The 23757-nt window shown below is 39.2% G+C and overlaps 2 protein-coding genes across 4 annotated transcripts in view; one reads left to right on the top strand and one right to left on the bottom strand.

Annotated features, from left to right (window-relative positions):
- USP53 (ubiquitin specific peptidase 53) overlaps window positions 1-23430 on the bottom strand; it is a 29472-nt gene extending 6042 nt beyond the window's left edge. Inside the window, exons 1-15 of one of the 3 annotated variants that reach the window (XM_066184872.1) lie at window positions 23034-23430; window positions 21225-21348; window positions 15500-16219; window positions 13715-13807; window positions 11668-11802; window positions 10489-10602; window positions 10326-10408; window positions 9911-10016; window positions 9332-9478; window positions 8615-8764; window positions 7967-8138; window positions 7209-7358; window positions 6436-6579; window positions 5297-6023; window positions 3323-3396 (exon numbers count right to left, since the gene is read on the bottom strand). In XM_066184872.1, the coding sequence (XP_066040969.1) occupies window positions 3323-3396; window positions 5297-6023; window positions 6436-6579; window positions 7209-7358; window positions 7967-8138; window positions 8615-8764; window positions 9332-9478; window positions 9911-10016; window positions 10326-10408; window positions 10489-10602; window positions 11668-11802; window positions 13715-13807; window positions 15500-15643 (2239 nt within the window). In that variant the 5' untranslated portion in view covers window positions 15644-16219; window positions 21225-21348; window positions 23034-23430. Of the gene's footprint in view, window positions 1-3322; window positions 3397-5296; window positions 6024-6435; window positions 6580-7208; window positions 7359-7966; window positions 8139-8614; window positions 8765-9331; window positions 9479-9910; window positions 10017-10325; window positions 10409-10488; window positions 10603-11667; window positions 11803-13714; window positions 13808-15499; window positions 16220-21224; window positions 21349-23029 lie in introns of all 3 variants that reach the window. The other 2 variants (XM_066184873.1, XM_066184870.1) reach the window with 2 other exon arrangements.
- Window positions 22489-23369, top strand: LOC136290788 (keratinocyte proline-rich protein-like). Its single transcript, XM_066185094.1, has 2 exons — window positions 22489-22587; window positions 22797-23369. Exons 1-2 carry the CDS (start codon window positions 22489-22491, stop codon window positions 23367-23369), a joined length of 672 nt encoding a protein of 223 aa, XP_066041191.1.
- Window positions 23431-23757: the final 327 nt, after the last annotated feature.

Genomic DNA, 23757 nt, shown 5'->3' with positions numbered 1-23757 from the left:
GCCGGCAGACGGCAGCGCAGGCCAGCCAGCGGCTCCCCCGGGCACATCCAGCCGCGCCAGGTGCTCCGTGCCCGCCGAATTCCGGCCAGCTTAAAAATAGATGTGTTATTTTCCCATCTGCTGACAGGACGGCCATGCACGGTTAAAACCAGACGCCGGCTCGATTGGGAATTTTGGCTCTACGTTCTCTGCAAGCCTAAATATGGGACACAAGAGCCCTGCTCAGCTGGAGCCCGGCATGCTTATCAATGGGTCACTAAGAGCTGAGCAATAAATGACAGGTAATTGTGTTCTGACATATAAACCGGCCTGCTTTAAAGATTTACAGACATCTATTTTCACATATGGGTAGTCCAGGCAGATTTTCAAGAGATTAACATCCATTCTACAGGTAGGACAAAGCCTACAAGTAGGTCTTTTCTCATATCTCCATTTACACAGAGAGATCATGTGCAAAAATCTGCCAAGTCCAGCTTCTGTGGGAAAAAAAATCCCAAAAGAGAATAAATACAAAACCCCAACAAAAACTCAACTCCACGTTAAATTCAACTTCCTCTTTATGGGTTTTAGCTGCAGATGTCCTAGATTTTTTTAAAAATATTTTCTAAGTTGTCAATAAAAAACCCAACAAGCATAATACTTAAGCGTAATACTTATTGTAGCAAATACTGTAGCAAATCCCTCTCTCTTAGCCCAGATATTTTCTGTATTCAGTTGAAATTACAGGCAAACTTATTGGAAGTTTTGGAAATGTGGAATAACAACCACCTCCCTGTCAAGGAAGTAAGTATGTTATAACTTGTCCAAAATGGAATATTATTTCTGAAATACAGTGACCAATCTTCTTTAAAATTTTTTTTTAAAAAATTTCAAATCCTTATATTCTAGAAACTTTACTTTTGGAGCAACATTCAGTTGCAAAACCTTTCATAGGTATCTTTGCTTTATCATTTAAAAACACTCCAGTAAAGCATTTATTTGTTTCTATTTCATGGTAAGTAAACTAGATCGCTACAAGCTTTAATTCTCTACTCATTTCTTTAAACTTGACATTAATGTACATTGACTGCACCATAAGGGTAAGAGCTGGATTTCCTTAAGAGCAGTTCCATGTTTTAAATTATTCCTATAAACGTACAATTTTCCTAAGCATATGAGCTGTCTTTTTCGGACTTATGGTTGGTTTGTGGGGTTTTCTGAAGTGACACATAAGCAATGGCAATTTGGATTCTTCTTCACACTCTAACCAGACCTTCAGAATGATTCTAGATTTCAGTTTGAGTTGTCTCATGCTATTGAACTGGGAGAACCATTAAAAAACAATGGGAAAACCATCAAAATTAGTAATCTTTCTTTAACTTGGAGAACATGAGGTTGGAAATTTTGCCCTCACACTGCTCGTGTCTCAAGTTCTTTATACTCAAAAAAAAAAAAATTGCCTCCTCAGCTTATCAAGTTCAAACTTCAGAAACACAAAGTAGTTAATATTAATCATGGATACTACATCTGCTTACTCAATATTTACATTTTCCTGCCAAAATCTGACCACACAATTTGTGGGACTGGCCTCGTGGGACCTTTGCTTCAGTACTACAGTTATCCACTGCTTACTGCCTGTGTAAGGAGCAGCCATGTGCTCTCCCAATCACTGTGTGATCCAGTGTTTCTATCTTTATAATGTTCTGACAATAAGTTTATTTTTGTAAGTCAGGGACAGAATTCCTCAAGTGCTGAACAGTAGCCCCATTCAGCTCCAGTGAAGAACAAGGAGCTGGTAAAGCACAGTTATACAAACGGTGGGCATAATTAGAAGTCCAACATTATTTCCATAAGAAGTTTTCCACACAAAAAAACCACTCAGACATATTTCTTTGGAGTTGCCATGAGAGCCTAACAAAGATCCCTTACATTCCATTCCTCTCTCAGAAAGGACTGAGCATTTGTTTTTTAAAGTCCTGTTTTCTGGGAGTCTGTCTGGCATTTACCTACCAATCCACGTCTCATTTGTAATATTCAGAAATGGAACAGAAGGTAATAACACCGATACCTGTAAATGACTGCTGTTGTCCTTGCCAAAGGTGTCCTGACACACTTTCTGACAACTCAAAAACTGAGTCCAAAGAAATCTTTAACCCCACATACATGTACAATTATCAAATTCTTCAGATCTCTTTCTGGTCCTTTAATCACTTCCCTTAGAAGTATTATTTTCCAAAATGGAGCTAAATACATGCATTTTTTACAAGAAGCTATTTAATATTTAGTTACTGAATTAGAATAACTGAATAGGTGGGATCCTATCATCAATTTCTTTAGGCTATCTTGGAGGATCACATGGAATCAACACACTTTTTAAAGAAAATGTAGGATGCGTTAAGTATTGAAAGCTTTAAGTATTTTAAAGTACTCTTTCCAGAGAACAGTCCATTACTATAACCCACTCATTTTTCATGGCTAAAGAGTATTTTAAGTATTTTTAATGTGTTTTTTTTTCTTTTTCCTATCCAACTGTGTTTGATAAGAATGGTATAGTACAGAACTAAAGCAGAAAAATTCTCATGCAAAACCAGACCTTTGCATTCCATGCTACTCATTTTTGTTGTTTTGGGTGGGGGGGGGGGGTTGTTTGTTTTTGGAGTTTTGTTTGTTTGTTTGTTTTGGGGGGGGAGAGGGTTGGTGTTCATTCATTCTGTTGGTGGTGGTTTGTTTGTTTGTTTTGTGTTGTCAAAATAAGCAAACACCAAATTAGCTCTCTCTCTGCACCAAATTAGAATAAGGACAGAAAAGATTTAAGTGGTGTGGCAACACCCCCACTTTAAGTCCTAGGAGAAACTATACTATACTTTATTTGAAAAGAAGCATGATATCTATAAAAATCAAATGTTTCCTGAGGAAGTGGCCTAATATTTATTGCCCCTCTTTGTACAAGCACCCTCCCATTGTTTCAGCAACTGCAGATAATGATTTTGGCTGGCCTCAGGCTGACCTATAATATTTATATGCCAAGGCATTTATCAACTTTATAAAACCCCAGCAGACATATTAGTATGTAAAAGGAAGTAGATTTCCTTATTAGAAGTGTTTCTTCCTGATACTGCTTTCATATCTAGGAGGAAAACAAATGGTGCCACAGTTCACCCAGACATAAAAAAAAAAAAAAAAAAAAGTCTTGCTTCGTATCCACCAAAAACATCTCCTAGAAGAACTTCTGGGGAAACCACAGGGAGTGAACCAAAATACCATGTCATCTCCGTTAGGGCTTTTTGGGTTTTGGGGCTGGGAGGAAGAGAAATTCTGGTATATCTACTATGTGGGTTCTTACCATGGAAGCTTCTGTTCTGCTGAGGTACTGAATGTACCACACTGTCTGCTTTTTTGGTTGGCAAGTTCTGTTCACTGTAAAAGAAGCATATATGTGATCACAGACACCACTGGTCATTAATTCAATTTATTTGTAGGTATCAATATCTCAAGTAAGTGTAACCTGTTAACCAACATTCCATCTTGTCCATTTTCCTAATCTCATAATTTGCTATTCATTAATTCTTTGTTTTGATAATAAATATTATTCTAAGTTGTGATTGCCACTTGGTATCTCATTCTTAGGGATTTCCATGTATTTTTTTTATCCCTCAAACTGGAATAAAACTGGAAGATCACAGTTACAAACCCAAAAGGAGACAAAAAAAAGGATCAGAGGATTTACTAAATCTTGCTGGGTCAGATAAGTAGAAAACATGCATTACTAATCCAGATAGGGAGCTGACAAACACCCTGCCAATTTCTACCTTCTGTAAGAGTAAGGCAGGGAAGAAGATACACAGAGGCAAAAGTTCAATTAAAAAAAAAGAAAACTGTTATTGAAAGGACAGGAAAAAAAGAGAAATACTGAAAGAAACATGAAGAATGGGGTTAAAAACAAACCAGCAAAATTTTCCACTTTCTAAAAGAACTTTCACATAAATAATTTGTATTTGGGGAGGGGGTTACGAGACAGAGTCTGAAAGGTTAGCAGGGAACCAGTAGGTATTGCCAGCCAATTGAAATTACCAATCATATAAAACACTTCTCGAAGTCCCAGGAAGTCAGTTGTATTTTGATAAAGTATGTTTCTTTCTTTATTTGACAAATGTTTAAACAAAAGCGTAAGCAGCTTCTTAACGAACTGCACTGTTTGAAATTTATCATATTCTCTCTCAAGAAATGACGCATTTGGGTGCCCCATTGCCTCTTGGGAATGCTGAAAAATGAGACAGTTTCAACTGTGCAAAATCACTGTTTGAGGCAACCATCAAACACTGAAAATACAACCAGGAGTTGGAGTAGCTTCATAAATAATTATGTCATTAACCAATAAAAGCCCATCAGGTTTTTGCGTAGTGGGATTTTGTAGTTTGGTGGGAGGGAAAGAGAGGGACAAAGGGGAGAAAGGTCAAGGCACTTTCCTGTCCTAGTAGTCGCCATTCTCCTTTCCTGTGAAATAAGTTGCCATGAAAATATATGTCTGAAAAATTGCTTGGATCTAGCAAATTAGATCTATCAAAGAGACTAGGCTTGGGTTCCCAACTGTGCTCTTCCGTTTTATGGATACAAACAAGATTTGAAAGAAGAATGAATGGGTGTTAGAAGGATCTACATTCCACACACAGTTTGTGAATACACAGTACTGAAAACTGCACGTGGAAGGATTATAACTTTCTGTTTCAAGCATCACATAAATTTAAGTTGGAATGGACCTCTTCAGATCATCAAGTGCAACCAGTTTTAGTAATTTTACAATTTTCAGCAAAGGTTTATTTCAGACAGGTCAATGAATTACGAAGTGATCAATATGTCTCTGAGGTGATCTAGAAAATTGAATTTCTGCACTATGACTGGTAGCAGCACCCAAGATTCACCTACTGCCATTCCCATCTCCTTGTCAGGGCCTGTACCAATGTTACAGGTGTGATTAATACAGACACGGTATTACTCCATTACAGATGGAAAATCACACACAGTCTAAAAATCTTGTAAGTAAAGAAGTGCAACAATTACTACAAATGAACACACCCTGCCCCTCAGCAGGGCTCAGCAGTTCTGGCTCAGTGCCTCCCAAAGAGAACCAGAGTGAAGGTAAATTGAACATTTAATTGCCCACACCCTTACTTCTAGATACACTTTAGCTTTCCACATACCTGACTTCAAGCAAGTTTCAAAGCATGTTTTCCTGGGTGGTTTTGAAGAACAGAAGCATTAGAACAGGCTATTTTTCCACAAATACAAATTATGCAAGCTCTAAGAGCACTAGCATTACCTGCAGGAAGCACTTTCCTTCACATTCTTGGCATCTGCTGCATTGATTCCTTCAATAACAGGGGAGTCTGGATTTGCAGATCCGTTGCTGATATGGTCACTGCTTTCATAACCAGATTCTGTCCTCTGAATTTGCCAGTTATCACCATGGATTTTTCTCTCTGTAAATCCTTTGCTTTTTTCAGCATTCCCTTTTCCCTCAGAATCCAGTGAACTTCGACTTCCTGTATCCTGTTTTGTCTCATCTTCATATATAGTCATTAAACCCTTCTGCATTTGGTTCTCCTTTGGCCAGTGGTTAAAGCTCCGCTCCTTCTCGTGCTTAGATTTACTGCTCAGGTTTGCTTTGTGCTTTGGGCTGTGCTGTTTCTTCTCAGTCTCACTGAAAATGCTGTCTACATTCAGCGTCTCTCGCATTGGTTTCCACCCCCTACTCCTGCTCCTGCTACTCCCTTTGTCCCTGGAGTCTTGGCTGGTGTCCGTGTCATAGCCAGTGACGCCATCGGTGCGTGTCCTCGTCACTGGTTTGTCCCCAGCAGGAAAAGGTTCTGGTTTGTTTGACCCCAGCACATGTGCAGAGAGCTTTGCCTGGTGAGGTGCTTGGCTGTCATGCCTGTAGGGGCCCTTACCCTGGCTGCCGTAGATCCGCTGATCTGCACAGTGCCTCAGTCCATTCCCGACCGGAGGAGACCCTGACTTCACACTGGAACGGTCTTCCCCAATCAAGTCTTACAAGAACAAACAAACAAACAAACAAACAAACAAACAAACAAAAAAAAGTTCCATTACAGTTCTCGTTAATATTTCATAGATTTGTGTTGGAATGGATTTTAATGACCATCAAAGCTCCAGATGCCCTGTCAAGGGCAGGGACACCTTCCACCAGACCAGGTTGCTCACAGCCCCATCCAACCTGGCTTTGATCACTTCCAGGGTGGAAGCAGTCATTTAATTTACATTGTTTAATATTTCTTACAGTATCTCTACAAATCCAGTATGTATTTCAGAATACTGAAAACTGGGAAAGCCTAATCTTACAATGTGGTCTCTCAAAAGGAGAAAAAAAAAATCTGCACAAGCAGCATCGATGCAAAAAGTTATTTAATCCATTGACTCTCTGGTTCTATTTCTAAAGTGTACCTCTTTGTCTCCCAGACTCTTTCCTTGGTCCTCTGTCCGCATCTTTCCGTAAAGAGGTGAAGTTTTTCATGTCAGCAGCTTTCTGGGCACACTCTCTGGATAAATCCTTTAGCCTGTCCTTTTGTTCTGTATATCCTAACTTGGCTGCAAAAAATACTTCTTGTCAAACATTATTACTCCAAAGTAATTCATCACCAAAACACACAAACATATTTATGGACAGCAAGATTTCATTTTTACTGTTAGGACTAGTTAAACTGACTAATTAATTATTTCACACAGATTAAGAAAGCGAGATTTCTTTCCAACCATAAGATCAAGACCGTTAACATCAGGACTACAAATAATGCTGATAACACAGTATTGCTGGGGAAAAGGTTTCCTCAGGAAGCCAGTGACCCACAGAGCCACACCTCAGCCTTAAGTCACTAATGTACCTTTTAATCAGAAACATCACTGGAAAGCTTGATAGTGTTTGAGAAATGGAACAAGGTCTCAAGAGCCACTTCAGTTAAAGAATAACAAAGGTATTAAATATTCCGCATTTACAGCTCTCTCTGGAAATGTTAACATTCCATGGCAGATATTCAGATATTAATTAAACATCGAAGAAATCTTTGAATAACAATTGAGCCAATGAAGGATTTTTTTCCCTAGAAATAGTTCTAGCCCTGAGGTTAGAACCCTGAAATGCTATCAACTGAAATATTTCATAATAAGACATACCTGGTTTGTTTTTCGTGTGTGTGGGGGGAGAAGTACGGAATACATACCTGGACCTCTACCACCACTTGCTTGAATATGGCTTCTACTGAATGCTGGATTATCTGGCTGAAGTTTTTTATTACTCCTTTGATTAGTGGAATCTCCAATTCCATTCTCTTTCACATGGTCTGATTTAGCAGCAGAATGCTTTTCAAATCCTGTCAAACAACATATTTATTTTTAGAAATAAAAGGCTTCCTATTTTAAATTTCCAACCTAAATTTAAAAAAAAAAAAAAGGTTTTTAATTGTGGATTTAAAAGCCAGAAGAGAAACATCACCAAAAACCACACTACATTTCAATATACTAGGCAATAAGGTTCTGTAATAGTTTATATACTGCCATATTTATAGTGGTAGCCTGCAGTGAAACAGGGTCCTCAATTCTTTGCTCCCTGAAGTAATCTATGTTCTATTGCTACACATGATGTGAAGAATAGCATGTCAAATTCAATTTGCCTTTTATTTAAGTTCCTTGTAAGTTATGCTTAACATTAAATTTAAAAAGCCAACCTGAGACAGCAGTACAAATTACAGAACCAAAAGATTGGATTGTTTTTCCCATTACCCTCAATTTGTATCTCTTTATTAACAGGTCTAATACTGAGTATACACAATAATTTCTTTTCTTTTGAGACTCTTTAGATAATGATTGATAAAAGTATTTCAGAACAAAACAGCCAATCCATTTTTTCTCCTTCATAATCCCCATTCCAGAAATAAAGCAAATACTGTTATTAAAAAAAACCCAAGATACATCTAATTACCCAGGTCTTCCCCATTTCCTCCTGCTGCCTTGCACTGAGACCAGTGAATAATCTGCTTTGGTGCATCTTCTGGAGACACAGCTGTGCCATCTGGGTTAGCATAAAATAGCAGCAATGGCTGGAAGTGACACCGAATGCACCTGGACACCACATCTTTCCATTTTGTTCCAATCTAGGAAAAAAAAAAACCAGCAAAACAAACCCCCAAAACCTTATCAAAATACGGAAGGAGTAATTCATTAAGCAAGAGACAACAAATGCCTAATGCCAAATGTATGTGAAGATACAACATTTTAGCACTGTGGTTTACATAAATTGCAGCAAAAAGATAGAACTAGTATTGTATGGGCTAAAAATCAGAGCATCATCCCTATGGATACAGCTGCCAGTATCTTTTCTTTTTCACTAAAAGAAGTACAAATTCAACAACAGACAAGTGCATGAACACTGTGGAACATTCAGCATTTGTAAAGCACAACCATAAAGCAGTGAAATCAATTCTAAAGGTCATTTTAAAAAATGACTTACAACACTGAATGTTTGTTAAAATAAAAGAGTTGTTTGGTTTTCTTCAACACTGGTGTCAGAAGAACACTCTCCAGAAAAGAAAAGACCCCAAAATTAGGTAGGAGTAAAGCCAACACTTACCTCTTTTACATTAGCATCATCAAACAGCACCCATTTGCAGCTCTTAGTGTGAAAGGCAAAGGCACAGTAATGTCGGCTCGTGTAGCAAATCATTCCCACAAGAAAAAGCTCACTGTTTTTGGCATTTTCATCTGTAACCCTATAAAACAGCTGTAAAAATGATTACATATTTTAAAACACATGTCAAACACAGCCTCAATTTTCTGACCTTCTGCTAGCATTTCACCAAGGCAACTGGTATTGAATGTCCTGCCGTATTATACAATTTTCCTGAGCACAAATACTGATTTTTGCACTTACTACAACTATTTTTACTTTTTGGGGTGGGTTTTTTTGGGTTTTTTTTGGTTTTTTTTTAATATTTGAAAGAGTAAAGTATTAGTGCTCTGGAATAATTCCACTAATTTCAAACTGAAAATTATATTCCTAGATTTTCAACTAGGAAGCCTCCTAGATATATCATTAATTGTACTTAGGGACAAAACATTTCCAACAGGATTTTTTCCTCTCACAGAAACTACATCAAGAAGCGCATTATAAAGAAGTGCAAAAGTCGCCATAAACTTTATACAAATATATGAACTTCATGTAAAGTTAAGTCATGCTTATAAAAACACACATGTGAATATTCCTATTTTTTATATATTCCCATATACATGAAATAAAAAGTAAAATTAAATTCTAGTAAAAGCAAAGAGCAAGTTTTAGGTCAGATACCCCCGGCAGATAAAGTTGCGTTGCCAGGTTCCGCATAACCTCTTCTGTCAGATCAGAGTGCTCTGAATCCCAGACTAAACCGATGGTGACAATCTCAGGACAGTTCATAAGAACACGACGAATTTTTATTTTTTGACCACAATTACTCTAGAAAAAAGGAAACAAGAACCATGATGGGAAGGAAAGTAAAAGTGTTGAAAAACTGGAAGTCCAAAGGTGAGACACTACACAAGAATTAGTTCAACAAAATAACTCTGCAATGTCTTTAATTCCAAAATGTAGTTATGGTATTTATTTCTAACAATTTAAGGATAACATTCTTCATCATAAAACCACTTTGATGAAGACTACAGCTTAACTTCTATATCCGATCACCACCTTAAAACAGAAATCTCTATAATTGGAACAATAAAACATAAGCGTAAGAGCTTTGTTTACCCTAAGTTGACTGCTCTGAAGCAGCAACACAACACATAACCCTGATAACCCTGCTCTTAGAGGAATATTTCTAGCCTAATTTAATATCCTAAAAAGTCCTCCCTTGTATCCCAAAGTAATGCAACATTTTTGTTTACTTACAGGACACTTTCTGTAGTCATCAGCAGTATTTGCTGCCTGCAGCAATTCTGCAAACATTTCTGGCTTGAGACGTTCATGCCTCTCCATCATTTTTTCTACTTCATTACTGCAAAATATAAATTACATTACCTATGGATCTCCCTTCTAAAGAGGAACAGATTTTAAATAACTGTATTGTATAACTAAAAAGAAAACATACAGTGGTAAAACACTAGCCATACAAAATTTTTGTTGAGCCCTCTCTACATCTTGCTTTTGAAATCCAAATGCTATTTTTGAACAGTGTCTCAAAAATATGTTGCAACAAAAAAATACACATTAATTTTTAACATTTAAAAACCTTTCTCTGGCATGCTTTGCATATTATTAGAAGGGTGCGTATAGAAAAATGAATAACAAGAATAAAAGCTCTTACCACAGGGCTGTGGTGGAAATGTAACGCACAAATTCCGTAAAAGGCAATGGATCTGATGATGCTCCACAGCTGCGACACACACACTACAAAAATAAAAATATTTTTATTTACTCAGGAAAGAGAAAACAAGGTATTTGCTAAACCAATCAAATGAAGGTCTGACCTGCTCATACAGCGTCATAGCAAACTTCTGGTGGGAAATACAGGATTTTGAAGTGCACATATCTGTTTCACTGTTTGGCACTAAGTGGAAATGAATCCTCTCAAGGATATTTTCCTAAAAAGAAATAATAAAATAAATGTAAACTGAACTGATGAAGTCAGAACACATCAAGAACATTACAATTTAGTACTCCAACTATTCCTCTTGGCTCCAAAATACTATGGCTGCAATGAGTTTGTCCCCTGAAACAGCAAGGCCATTTTTTCCTTTTGCCAAAAATACCAGAGGTAATGTGAAGACGTGAATCTATTCAGGTATATCAGACAGATGATTAGTTCAGGAGTTCAAATGCATTATGAACAGATGGAGCAGCAATAAGAGGCTCTCTTTCATGACTGCAAGATCTCAAACAGCCTCTTGAAAGAGTTCAGCACTGGATTTTCCTACGTATGTGAAGAAACATCTAGCAGGTAGGAACTAATTTGTGGATACTCCCAAAGGATGTCCAAAGCTGAAAGTAACTGAAGCAGCAACCATATTTCCTGCCCCTTAAATCCATGTCTGAAGGTTAATACTGCAGGTGTTTTACAGTGAACATTTTCATTGTCTAACACAGGACCTCTTAGGAAGGTCTCTTTACCAGAGTTCTGTGACATCTGGAGTCATCTTTAAAGGCCACAGCTCATTTTTTTAGTAGGACACTACACTGAGGCAGAAAGTAACTACAGCAATATCTTCAAGTATTTGTTCACTCACAGGTAAGAAAACAGAAATCTCTTCTGCAGCAGAATCCAGCAATGAGCTGGCCAGTTGTGGCACATTGTATTTCAATAGCTGGTGACTCAATACTTCCAGGAACAGACAATATATTCAAATCCATAGGTGCTTCTCCAGAGGAGATAACCTTTCTCTCCATCAAAATATTTCTAGAAATGACTCAGAGTCATCATCCTCACCAACCTCCTGCTCTGCCTCAGCCACAGAGTTAAGGGAGGAAAGTATAGAACAAATGCAAGAGTACTCCATCCCCTTACCTGACACTTACTCCATGTGTCTGTTACCCTAAACTGGCACAAGAAGCTCAGCAGGATTACGTTATTTGCACCCTACCCATGAGCCTGGAGCTACCAAAACCCCTAAACTAACATAATTCAACTCAACTCTCAGAAAGACACTTACAAAGCATTCTGCTGCATCATCCATGAATCCCAGCTGGAAGCGCTGCTCATCCTTGAAGCTCTCTGCCAGGGCGTGTCTCATGTTATCTGACGGGAGCGCCTTCTCTCGGCTGTGCTGGAACTGGGAAAAGATTGCCTAGGAAGAAATGCAATGGTTACTCAGCTTCATTAACCACTTGGCTAGACACCGTGGTTCTACACAAATCCATCATTTCTTGCATAATAAATAGGTGAAATATTTATGTTTATGATGTTTATAGACCCTTGTAACTGACAAAATTACTGTTTACTCTTTAAGTTACTATGTTTGTATTCTGCTACTGGTTCCTCTACAAGAAGTTATGGTACCAAGCTAAACACTGAACCTGTAGAACAACGTACAAAATACAAAACTAAAAGTGATTGCCTTGAGCTCCCAGAGGCAACATAAGCCCTGTTCTGTAATCATACAGCTTTTTCAATTTGGCCCCTGGAATAGCAGTTCATCCATATGTATCTCAGGTCTACAGATGGTTTATATTTCTTAGGGCATAATGTAACACCACTCATGATTCACTAAATAATGTAATATTTACAGCTTAGGAGGGGAGTATATCTTTATTAAAATAATGCATATGAAAAACCTCCTATAAATTGGATAGAATGCCAATAATCCTTGCTAGGAAATTAGCTCAGTGCAGAACCAGTGCATGCAATACAAGAGAAAAGGTCAATATCTGCAGTTCTGGAACATGATAATAAATTGCACTTGGTTTTTAATTCATTTCCCAGAAGAGAGAGTTGGCTGCTACTTTTCTTTTTGGCAGAGATACCCGTCCAAGTGAGCTCATCATTTAGCAAGTAAAGGAGGTTGATTCTGAAAGAACTGGAAGTTATAAACTATTAAATGAATTACAGATTTGCAGATATTTAAAGGTGTATTCCCCAGTCAAGAAATCTAAGTCAAACTTTAAGGAGAACTGAAGAGACTAAAGACAAAGCAAGTCAGGAGAAGCCAGGTAAAACATAAATAAGGATATGCATTCTTCACATAGGCTTCCTATGGTTAAAATCTGTTGGATAGAAGGCAAAGATAAAACAGAGGAGCAAAGTTTCACTGCTAACAAAAAGTAGAGTTTTAACCATGATGCATTCCAGGGTGTCTGAAGTATTTAATCCTCCCTCTCAAAAAAAAAAAAAAAAAAAAAAAAGCATGGATTACTGACAAAAATTACAGCCACTATCCCCATGTAAATATTCAAAGTTAAGTTTTTAACAGCTCTGCTTTGAAAACATTTATCACCTCCTGTTTTGGCTGCTAGATCATTTTTTGGTATGCAACATATCTTTATATGTCCAGCTTAAAAAAAAAACCAAAAACAACAACCAGTACAGACAAGCAGTTGTGCAGATAGGTATGTTCAGTTTTCTGGCCTGCATAGTCCAAGTCCCAGAATACAGTGGCTATGCTTTTAGTTTACAGGAGAGGCTCGTAGAGATAAAATATCCTTCACTGTTAAACAGGTAAGAAGGGTTAAAATAGCTCAAGACCACTAAAACAAAAAAACCCAACCCAAACAAAAAAATCCACCCAAGTCACAAACAAGTCACTGTTTATCCTCATCCAGTGTGTACATATTGCATGGAAATTCAAATGTCCAAGACTCTGAACACAGAGCAAACAGAATTACTCAACCAGTATCTTAAAGAGCCAAGAAAGCAAAACCAGTAGTGTACAGAACAGCTGGGGACAGATACTTCCAAATGAATTAACTACCCTTTTATGAGGCCAGTACATAGGCCGTGGAGTTAAATATCACAGCTACGCTGTTAAAGAAATAACTTACACCATTCTAGTCAACCCCAGAACCCTGCAAAATTTCTTCTTTAAATACAAGAAAATCTTTCTCTTACAAACATCTGTTAAAAATGTCCTTAAAACTAAATTGCTTCTTTACACAAGCATGACTTGGTCACCCAGGGATAGGTATGATACAGACAAAAATTTAAAAAAAAATATTTTTCCCTCATTTTGAAATATAGTTTTTCCAGACTTTTTTTTAATCTACCTTTAAAGCACAAAATATGCAGGCATCTCCTTGACACACGTGTCCAGTTAAACCTCTTAAACTTCGTCGAAATATGTCAAGTTGCCATAATACCTATTAAGACAAAGAGAAAACATGTAATCCGTTGTGAAGGTTCTTTGTTTAACACAACATACAGTAGATTTTAACTGGCTTTTTTGTTTCACTTAACATACAACTCAAGTACCAATATTAGTGCAGGAAATGTGGATTTTCTCCATGAGTTTGGTCAGTTATGGAGGTGGAAATGAAAGTTTTACATTGAGCACTTGAAATTTAGATCTGTCTTTTCAACTTTTTGAAACAACGTATTTTGGAGAAAGAGCTGAAGTACTCACAAGGAAACAAGCAGCAATCTGAACTCTGTACAGGGATTGTAGCAGTTTCCTTAATGCTCTACATAAAAGTGCTACATTATATCCTTATGGTCTCTTACCAAAATGATTGCTGAAATACATTTGTTTTTCCACAGATCAGAATAATCCTAGTGCTTACACAGGTATGTTTCTACCTTTTATTTGTGTAAATATCCTACAAAACGTAATAACAGTTTGGCTACACCACACTGCTTTCAATATCTTACGTCTTGGGTACACGTGAAGTGAAGCAGTTCAGAAAGTTGTCCATTAAAAAATAAAAATAAAATCCCTAAAAATGAGTTGTCAAGAGGCACAGTAAGACAACAGCTGCAAATCCAGGGGGGGAAAGATATCCTATCTATAAATATATAAGCTAAAATGAAATAGGATTCATTGGAAAATGAAAGTCCAAAGCTCAGTTCTGAAGGTTGAGCAGAGGTTAAAGGAAAAGAAAGAAAGGAGCACATTCCTCCTTGTAAAAGGGCAGTCACCAACCATCTGCCACTATTTGATAAAGAGCACTGGGTTGTGAAGTTGTAGGATTGTCTAAAACTACAACTAAAAATTACTTACGGCTTCATTATAGGGCACCTAAGTGAAAATAGCAGAAATGAAAGAGAATATAGCTCATGCAGCTCCCATTGGATGCCAAACAGCAAACACTCTAGTAAAACTACAGTACATTTTTATTTTAAATACATATAGATACCATACACACCACATAGCTAAACCTCTCATATTTCCCAGCTTTAAATCCACGTCAATTTTTAGTCTTCCAATTTGTAGGCAGTCTATGCCTCTATTAAGCACTCTGCCAGTTTGAGAAATAATTCTGTACAGTTTAAAAACATACAGACCCATAATCTGAGCATTACAACAAGTATCTTGTTATAAGGAGAATTCCAAGTCATATTGCTTTGGTACCAAGTGTATCTCCTATTCTAATTCCACAAATCTTTCCTAAGATTAGAATCAAAGCTCTCACTCTGTGTGCATATTCTGATATACCCCAGTATCACAGGCTCATGTGCTAATTCTGAGAAAACAGGGTTTTAATAAAAATAGTGTCCTAGTCAATACAAGTAGTAATGGTTGCCCCACATAAAAAAGTGTCACATAAATTTTGGAAGTAATTTAGCTATGTTTGGCAGAAACATTACTTTTAAAATTCAAGCAGAAAGTTTGAAAGTTTTAACTCCTACATTTTCAAATACAAAAGGGAAGTTTTTCAGATATTCTTGACACATGCAAATAAAATTTTGTGCAAAATGAAGTATTAATACTCTCAATTCTTCACAGTTAAATGCTGAATAAAATTAACGTATTCCTACAACTGCCATATTTGTTTTCCACACACACTTAGGAAAGTCTATTCAAGAAACGTTTAAGAGATGAAGCTTGTTCTTACCTGAACAGCACTATTAAGAAAGCAGCTGTTTTGTCCAGGTTCATTTAATAAGCCTTTTGTAGGGGCCAGGGACAGGATACTTCCAGGCTGATAAACTTTTCCAAGGTTACCCCCAGGTTTTCTAAGGAATTTCACCCATGCCATTATTTTTCAGGGTTTATAATCAAAATGTTCACACTTAAATATTTAAGGATATGATGGGTGCAAGGCAAAGAAGGTGGTTCTACAATAATATTTCCAAAGTCATGGCATTCCATTCAACTCTGTGCAGTAGTAACCATCCATGGGCTTAAGTCCATTTTCCATGAGCAGCTGTGAGCCATCCCTCAGGATCAGTGTCCCAGTAAAAATACAGCTGAACAAAGTTTTTAACCCTAGGTCTTAAATAAATAAATAAATAAAAGTTGTCCAGTTAAGGTTAAAACATGTTAAAAGTCATTAAAATAGAAGTTCTTATTAAGCAAGTTGCACAGTAACTGACTTCTTCCAGGGATATCAATAAAGTATGACTATAAATCATTAGTTGTATTATACTGAATGTTTATATGTATGTGTGTCTGTGTGTATATATATATATATCACAGAACTGGAAAGTCTTTGTCAGGTGTTATATTCCTGTTCTCTCATTTTGTTCCATCTTCTTTTTCACTTCTAACTGTAATCTGTGAAATATAATCCAGTTTAGAAGACTCCATGTTTATTTCATTCTTTCCAGTGAACCTGAAATAAGAAACAGAAATTGTAAAAAAAAAAAAAATCCAAAATGTTAAAGAGCTTCTAAATTAGAAAAGAGATCACGGCTAAAACAATCTCTAAATCTAAAGGCAAGATGAAATAGCCTGGAAAGAAGAGAAGAAAAAATCACCACCTAAAAATTGTTTTTAAGGCATAAAAATTATTTTATCTATCACAATTTATTATCTTCCAATTCCTTACACATCTCTAAAAACCAAAATAAAATTGCTGGAAAGGTTCTCCTATTAACAAGCAACATCTTATAAAAGGACCATTTAATATATGAGTTATTCAATCTTTGAATCTCCAAGTCTAATAAAAACATTACCAAGAAATAAATATTTTTGCTCAACAATCAAAAAGCTAAGCTGGTTTTTATTTCAATTTTATGGATGGATTGTCAGCTAGTACTCAGCTTTCAGAAGTTTGTACTGCCTACTAAACACTACAGAAATGTGTCATTAACCTGGCTGCATTCTCAAAGCAACCAGAAAAACAGTGCTAACAGCAAGGCAAGAACATTCTGGTCGCTGCCCAATAAGCAATTCCAAGATTTTCAAATTCCAACAATAAGGGTTTTTTCTCCAGTTCTTGAAGGAGCATGTTGAAAGTTAAATGAGTCCATTTCCAGAACATCCCCACAACCACATGTAAAGCCCAAGCCATGATCCTCTCACAACAATGGATTATTCTGTCAGTTTGGCATTACTACATCACCCACACAAACATTTGAAGGAACAGCACAGAACACAATAAATTTAAATAAACCAACACAACTGAAGTTGCATATGTGGGAAAGAAAGAAGGGGGGCAAAAATAAAGGGTGAAATTTGGGCCTCAGATATACACCTTAGATTTCACAAGCATGTGAGATCCTAAATACATATCAGTATACTTCAAAACCTGCAGCTTCTCACTACAGTTTTTTCCACTGTGAAAACTGACCAAGATTTATGCGGAGCATTAAAAAACAAAAATCAATTGTGTAGTTGGAATACTGTATAAACTGGAAGAGAACTTCGCTCGGCTCAGAACAAGCAACATTCACACAAAACCATTCTACAGCTCTCTAATACTGTACAGCTGGAATACATGGCTTTCAAAAATATCCACAGGAAGTCTTGCACCCCTAAAACCATTTCCCTTTATTTAAGAGAAACATTGGTACTTGCTTCTATTTAAAAATAAAAATCAATAACTGGAACCTAACCAAAAGTCTCTCTTGCCCCATGAATAATAGGATGAGTTCTGTTTGTTTACTGATGTTACTGTATCTCATCCGTAAGTAATTTGATTTAATAATACTGGAGATAGTAAGTGTGATTTGTGGCAGCACTGAGCAAGGAGTCTGAAACCTAGCTGGAAAGTGACCTTGACAGAACATCATGTAACAATTTTGTTTTCTTTATGTTCACTTCAGTTAACCCAGAAACAGGATAGGAAAAGAAAATGTAGCTGGAAGTATGTATCAGCTTCAGATCTTATTAGAAAGACACACTCTGTTTTGGAAACAAGAGTTTTCTGGAACAATTTAGGAACATGACAAAGAGCATTAATTTACTAAGAACTTACAGGAAGTAATTTTCTCTTGCATTTCAGGGATGCCCTACAACTAACACTCCATGCATCAAGCATTTAGCTGTTGGGCTGGCTCTCAGGAAAAGTTATAATGATTCACTGCAAGAATTTAATGAAAAAATGTTTCTGGATTAGCTCTACGTTACTGTCCCACTGCATTAAAATGCTTCCTGCTGAATTTTACATCCACAAAGCTGTGAATACAAATAATTCAATCTATCACACAATCTTATTAGAGGCAATTGCAGAACACATTAATTGCAGTTTTCATATGTAGAAGTTCCACTGCAAATTTTTTCTCTACAGCATCAAATACTAAGGTGCATGGCTTCTCATTCCTTAGTAAGAGAGGCACCATAGATGAGCCTTCCAACAGTGCCAGAAGCAATGGGATTAATTTGTCATCACAGCCTCTCCATAAGGTGAAAAAGCCAATAGTAGCATCTTGGTTTGAAATTTACATTGGACAAATATTTCAGTTTTGATGGGGGGGGGGAAACAAAAAAAAAAACCCCAAACAAACAAACAAACAAACAAACAAAACCCCACCCAAGAATATTATCCCTCTGCTGACAAGCCTACCCCCATCACAGATGGCTCCATAAACCAGAGAAGTGATGCTGCTGAGCAGTTTTGGCTGCTTCACTTCCCATGAGTTTGGGTGAACTTTTAGGTGACTGGGACTTGGACCAGACTCCCATAACTTAAATTTGATAGTCAATAGCACTAAAATTAGGACCTGAAGACTTCTTTCTTGTCTGTGGTAAGCCAGAGCATTTATTAACCTCTGAGGTTTACCAGATCTTTTTGAGTTCTTGGCTTGCCAAAGGTGTGAGTGACAGAGTAGAGACCATCAGTCAGTTGTGGATGCCCCATCCCTGGCAGTGTTCAAGGGCAAGTTGGATGGGGCTCTGGCGACAGGTGGCCCTGCCCATGGCAGGGGGTTTGGAACACGATGATCTTTAACGTCCCTTCCAACCCAAATATTCTGTGATGGAACCATACCGAGTCTTCGGTAAATGCAATATTTCAGGAAAAGAGTTATTTCACACAGTGTTGCTATAGAAGATTTTTAGCAGCTGATAGTTAAAGGAATACTCTTGCCCTTCAGACTACAGGAATTGATTGTGGACAACTGTTGTCAACCAAAGACACTAAACAAGGGCTATAAGCTCTCAAACCAGTCTATTTACCAGCCTAACTCCTTCTAGCTTGCCCAATTTCAGTCACTGTTCTTCAGCCACAGGTGATCTCACCAAAGCACCTAGCTACCCTTAGCTGTGCAGCCTTACGGGACAAAACATGTGCCTGTCAAAAATTTCTGGCACTTGCCTTTACAGCTTCCAGAACAACAAATCCACTTGTCAGCAGAACGGCACGGTATCACCTGCTTGGTTGGTACAGCCCAGCATATAGCTGTGGCTGGCACAGACTCTTTAGCTGAAGAAGCAGTGTCACTAACGAAGCTTAGAAATCAGTGCAGCTGATATTTTGCCTAAACAATCACTTTCTACAAGCACATTTGGGTTTAAGCATCTCTGATATCCACTAAGATAAAACTGATGAGATAAGCTGTTGGCTCTGTGAACACTGGAACTATCAATGCCTGGGCTCCTGATAATTTTCTGCCTCATGGTTGAGTTCTCAGTTTTCTCCCTAGCTGGGGCATAAGCCAACTCTGCTCGTCACATCATCTTACAAGGTCTCTCTCTTCCAGCCAGCTGCCTCTTTTCATGCACTTTCTAAGTACATAATCATCTTTGAGGCTTCTATCCCTTCTATCAAATTGAGTGGAAACCTGCCAATAAGTTCAGAAGTTGTTGACTGCTTCTATCCCTGAAATTTTGCTGAAGAATAGTTATTTACATCTTCTTGGCTTCACTTTGCAACTATTCTCAGCGTGTTGCACTAATTGCTAATGGCAAACCTGTCTCATGCCCAGTGCTGGGGTTACTTTTAAGCCACACAGCATTTTGCCTCTGCTTGCAGTTCACGCCTCTGTGCTGAGCCTGGCAACCCCACCCAACTGTCTGACAGCTCTGGGGAATCAACTCCTAACCTGATGTAACTTAGGAATTTAGACACAAGACAACAGAAATTCTGAAGGAAGAGCAATGAAATACGTTATGAGGGAGTAAAGCTATGATGGGAAACCACTACAATTCTCTGCAATGAGCCAATATTATTAGGACTGGGGTTACTGTCTCCTGCTTAACAGAATGAAAAAAAATTCAACAACTTGCAACTGCAAGAATTTGAGCGTTTTCCTCAGTTCAAAAGGTTGTCACTTAAAATTGCCAAATTTTCTCAACAGAATGAAAATCTGGTTTGTATTGTGACAGTGCTAGAGGTTGCAATGATTTTTCCCTACATTGGGAAAAAGAAATTAACAAACAGTGAAGCTGCTTTAAAAACATAGAAAAAGACCAAAATTTGAAAGGAGCAATCTCTTACACCCACCTCAATGCGGCTGAATCATAATTTTTTTGGTCCCTGCACAGATTCTGTCCCCTTCCACCTTTAGCCCCCCAGTTAAAAATATTTTCCAACAAATCTCATGCACCTTAAGACACGTGTAATGCTTTTAGCAGCCACCAGTCTTTGTCTTTGGAAATCATACTATTCCCTTCAAAAGCTGTCACAGAAATATTTTTACAGGAATGCAAATTCTCACTATGTTAAACATCAGAGAGGGAGAAAAATCTTCATTACTAGCACTGACTTGCAACACACATAAGAAGAAACAAGAACAACACTACAAGAAAAGGCCAATACCAGTATATAACCACTGGCTGGTACTGGTCTGGCACATTCTTTCTCCTTTGGTCACTGACTTAACAAGTTCCCAAGATACCAAAGGGGTATTTAATGGTATCCCCTCCAGAATTCATCCAAACAATCCCTGTAGATTTTCAAGCCAGACTTTTTCTTTTTTCAAGATCTCTATTGTCTCTTCTGGAGCCCTTGCCATCCCTCCTATGCCAAACCACTGCTCCTGCACGTCACACGTCTCTGTATCCTTCCAGGACTGAGAACCAGAAGTGTAGATCCTATCCCAGATGGCTTTTGTGTAAGTGTACAATTTTTTTGCTTTAAGCTGTTCCAATAAAAACTTTCCTGTTTGCATCAAGACCAAAACAACAGGTTCATAGCTCAGCCTCCTTCGTCTTTTACAAGGAGAAACCGACTTTAGAAACAGTTACAGTGGGAACTCTGAGTAAAGATCTTGGAGAACACAAATTCCCAGCCCATGACATGGGCCAGCATTTACAGTGAATCATCACACAGACACTGCGGAGGAGATTTTGGTTTCTTCGTCTTCCTACTGCTTTACAAGCCATGATTCAAAGACTTCAATGTACTCTTTCCTGAGCCTCAGAAAGATAGAATGTATCTTTACAGTGATACTCACACTTGCCCTTTTGTCTCAGATTAATTGACCGTGCCTTTCAGTTGTTTGATCTGCGCAGATGCTTGATCATTAACAGAAGTGTAAAATACCAAGTTTTGCTCTTCCTGAAAAAGCCTTCTGAGTTCTTAAGTCACCAGGAAAAAAAATGACAAAACTGAGTTACAAGGAATGGTAATGTGAGCATCATCTTTAAACCCACACATATTTTACAGGCTTGACAAAAAAGGAGTTTGAATGTCTGAATCACTATCCCTCATCTATTTCCTCATTAACACATCCTGTACAAACCTTCCTACAAACGTTTCACTCAGTCTACACATCTAAAATCCCGATCCAGCCTCAACCCATCATCATTTAACCTGGCCCCAATAAACTCCAACTTGTTTCTGCTCAAAACATGAAGTTTGTGAAGAATTCTGTGAATGAGTTTTGCTCATATCACTACATCCATCAGTGACTAAACTGTTTTACTCTATCAAGAGGCAAGAACCCAGGAATGACCAAAGAGATACCAATACCAAAGAGATGCCAATACCCTGACATCCTCCGGGTCACACATCCAAATAATTTTGTCAGTAGCACATCATGCATACTGTGTGGCCAAAAAAGATTCTGCACTATCAAGGCTTGATATGAAAATCAAGTGCATGTTTTTTGTGTTTTTACTGTCAATATCCCACTGGTGAAGAATAACAGTTTTTTATACAAGTAATTCAATACTTTAAAAAAATAACCAGTAAGTACCTCTTACTTTGCAAGAATTTGTTAGGGGAAGAAAGGATTATTTACCCTTTGACAAGGCTAATTTATAGTCAGATTATAACGTGAGGTCTCCCTATTTTGACACCAAAAAACACCCATTCATTCTATACGAAAAGAGCAGGTAATCATAAAATCGGCCAAGGGATTTTCCATTGCCTTGGGATGGAAGGGGATACTGCATCATCATTCGGGCACAATGCTGTTTGCACGATTAATTTGTTGTTCTTAAAATAATCCTAGTTGCTTCAAAGTTAAGAAAGCTTAAGTGGTTTGGTGCCTGGTGTTTTTGGTAGGGGGTTTGCACGAGCAAAATAAAGCATTAAGTAGATACATAAAACTCACACTTATTCTGGGAAGGAAAAAATGCACGTTGAGAGAACAAGTCATGGTTCCTCTGAAAAGCTAATTTTAAAATATTTGCATTGAAAATCAAAGGGATATAGGTAAACTTAGACCAGATGCTAAGCAGGTGATTTGCATACATTTGCATACATCTACCCACATGCCTCTGAAACTCCATCTGTACGAGAACACACGGCAATCAACTCTGCCTCCAAAACGCTGCAAACCGATTAAATTTCAAACAGCTCCAACACTACCTGTACTGGCATTTCCTGTTCCAGACAGCCAGCCTCTGGAAACACTCCTGCAGAACTCGCTGCTGGGCATGTGACGGCCGCGTTGAACATTAACCGCGCACCGCGGCTCCCCGCTCCGGCTCCGCGGCCCCTCCGCTTACACAACGCGCGGGGGCAGCGCCGGCCGCGGCCCCGGAGCTGCCGCTGACCCCCACCCACGCAGCCCCGGCAGGGATTTAACCGCGGCCGCCCCTCCGGCCGGGAGGAGGCGACGGTCCCGTCCGCCGGCACTCCGCGCTCCGTCCCCACCTCGGCACCGCGGTCGCCTCCCTCGCCGGGACCGCGGCCACGACCGCGCCCGACCCCTTGCCCCGAGCCGACCTCTGCCCACCGCAGTTTAGCCCCTGCCCGACCCGCGGCTCAGCCCCTGTCCCACTCCCGCCTCAGTCCCCGCCGACCCCCGGCTCACCGACGGCTCCTCACGCAGCTCCTCTCTCGCCTCCTCCCGGCGGCGACTCCGGACGCGGCCCCGCCCTCACGGCAACTTTTGCTTCCCCCCGCTTCCCGCTCCTCCTTAGCGCTCCCCTCCCCGGCCCGGCGCCGCCGCGCCTGCGCAGTGTTGCGGCAGCCGGGACGCTCTCCCGGAGCGGTATCCCGGATCTTCCCGTGCCGGCACAGGGAGGGAGGGAGAAGGGAGAACCGATGGGAGGCGCTGGCCGCGCCCTCGGCCGGTGCGCCTGCGCCGTGCGCGCGCGGGAAGGCGCGCGAGGCCGGGGGTGCCCTGCGGGGCCGCGATGGCGCCTGAGGCGGTGGGTCGGGAGCGGGGTCCCGCTCCCCGCGTCTTGCCGAAGGCAATGGGTTGCCACAGCCCCGCTCCTCCCTGCTCGGCTGCTCAAGCCGTCCTCGGTTTAAAGGGCTCAGCGGGTGCCCCTCAGGTGCTGAGGTTTGGAGTTAACAACCCGTTAAAATGAGCGCGGCGGCGCTTGTTTTTTCCAGCAATTGTTTTCCAGTTCTCATTCCAGGATATCTGGCTGTGCACGTTGGCTTTCCTTGAGATGCCCATGGAATAGCGCTGGCATAGAGGGGTTTGTGAGCCAAACCCCAGAGAAGTGTACGTCCACCTCAGAGTTGCGTTTGACTTCCATTCCCCCCAGAAAGATCCTGTGTGATCGTTGTTTCGTCTGTCACTGCCC

The sequence above is a fragment of the Chamaea fasciata genome, unplaced genomic scaffold (assembly GCF_029207755.1).
Source record: "Chamaea fasciata isolate MVZ Bird 193981 ecotype frontalis unplaced genomic scaffold, bChaFas1.0.hap1 SCAF_6, whole genome shotgun sequence".
NCBI classification, from domain to species: domain Eukaryota; kingdom Metazoa; phylum Chordata; class Aves; order Passeriformes; family Sylviidae; genus Chamaea; species Chamaea fasciata.
This window is presented reverse-complemented; position numbering and strand designations above follow the sequence as displayed.

Bases quoted from the DNA above. Each gene is read 5' to 3' on its own strand.
- LOC136290788 (XM_066185094.1), top strand. From the start codon at position 22,489: ATGCCTCTGAAACTCCATCTGTACGAGAACACACGGCAATCAACTCTG. The intron at 22,588-22,796 runs GTACTGGCATTT...CAGCCCCGGCAG, and splicing joins AAACAGCTCCAACACTACCT to GGATTTAACCGCGGCCGCCC.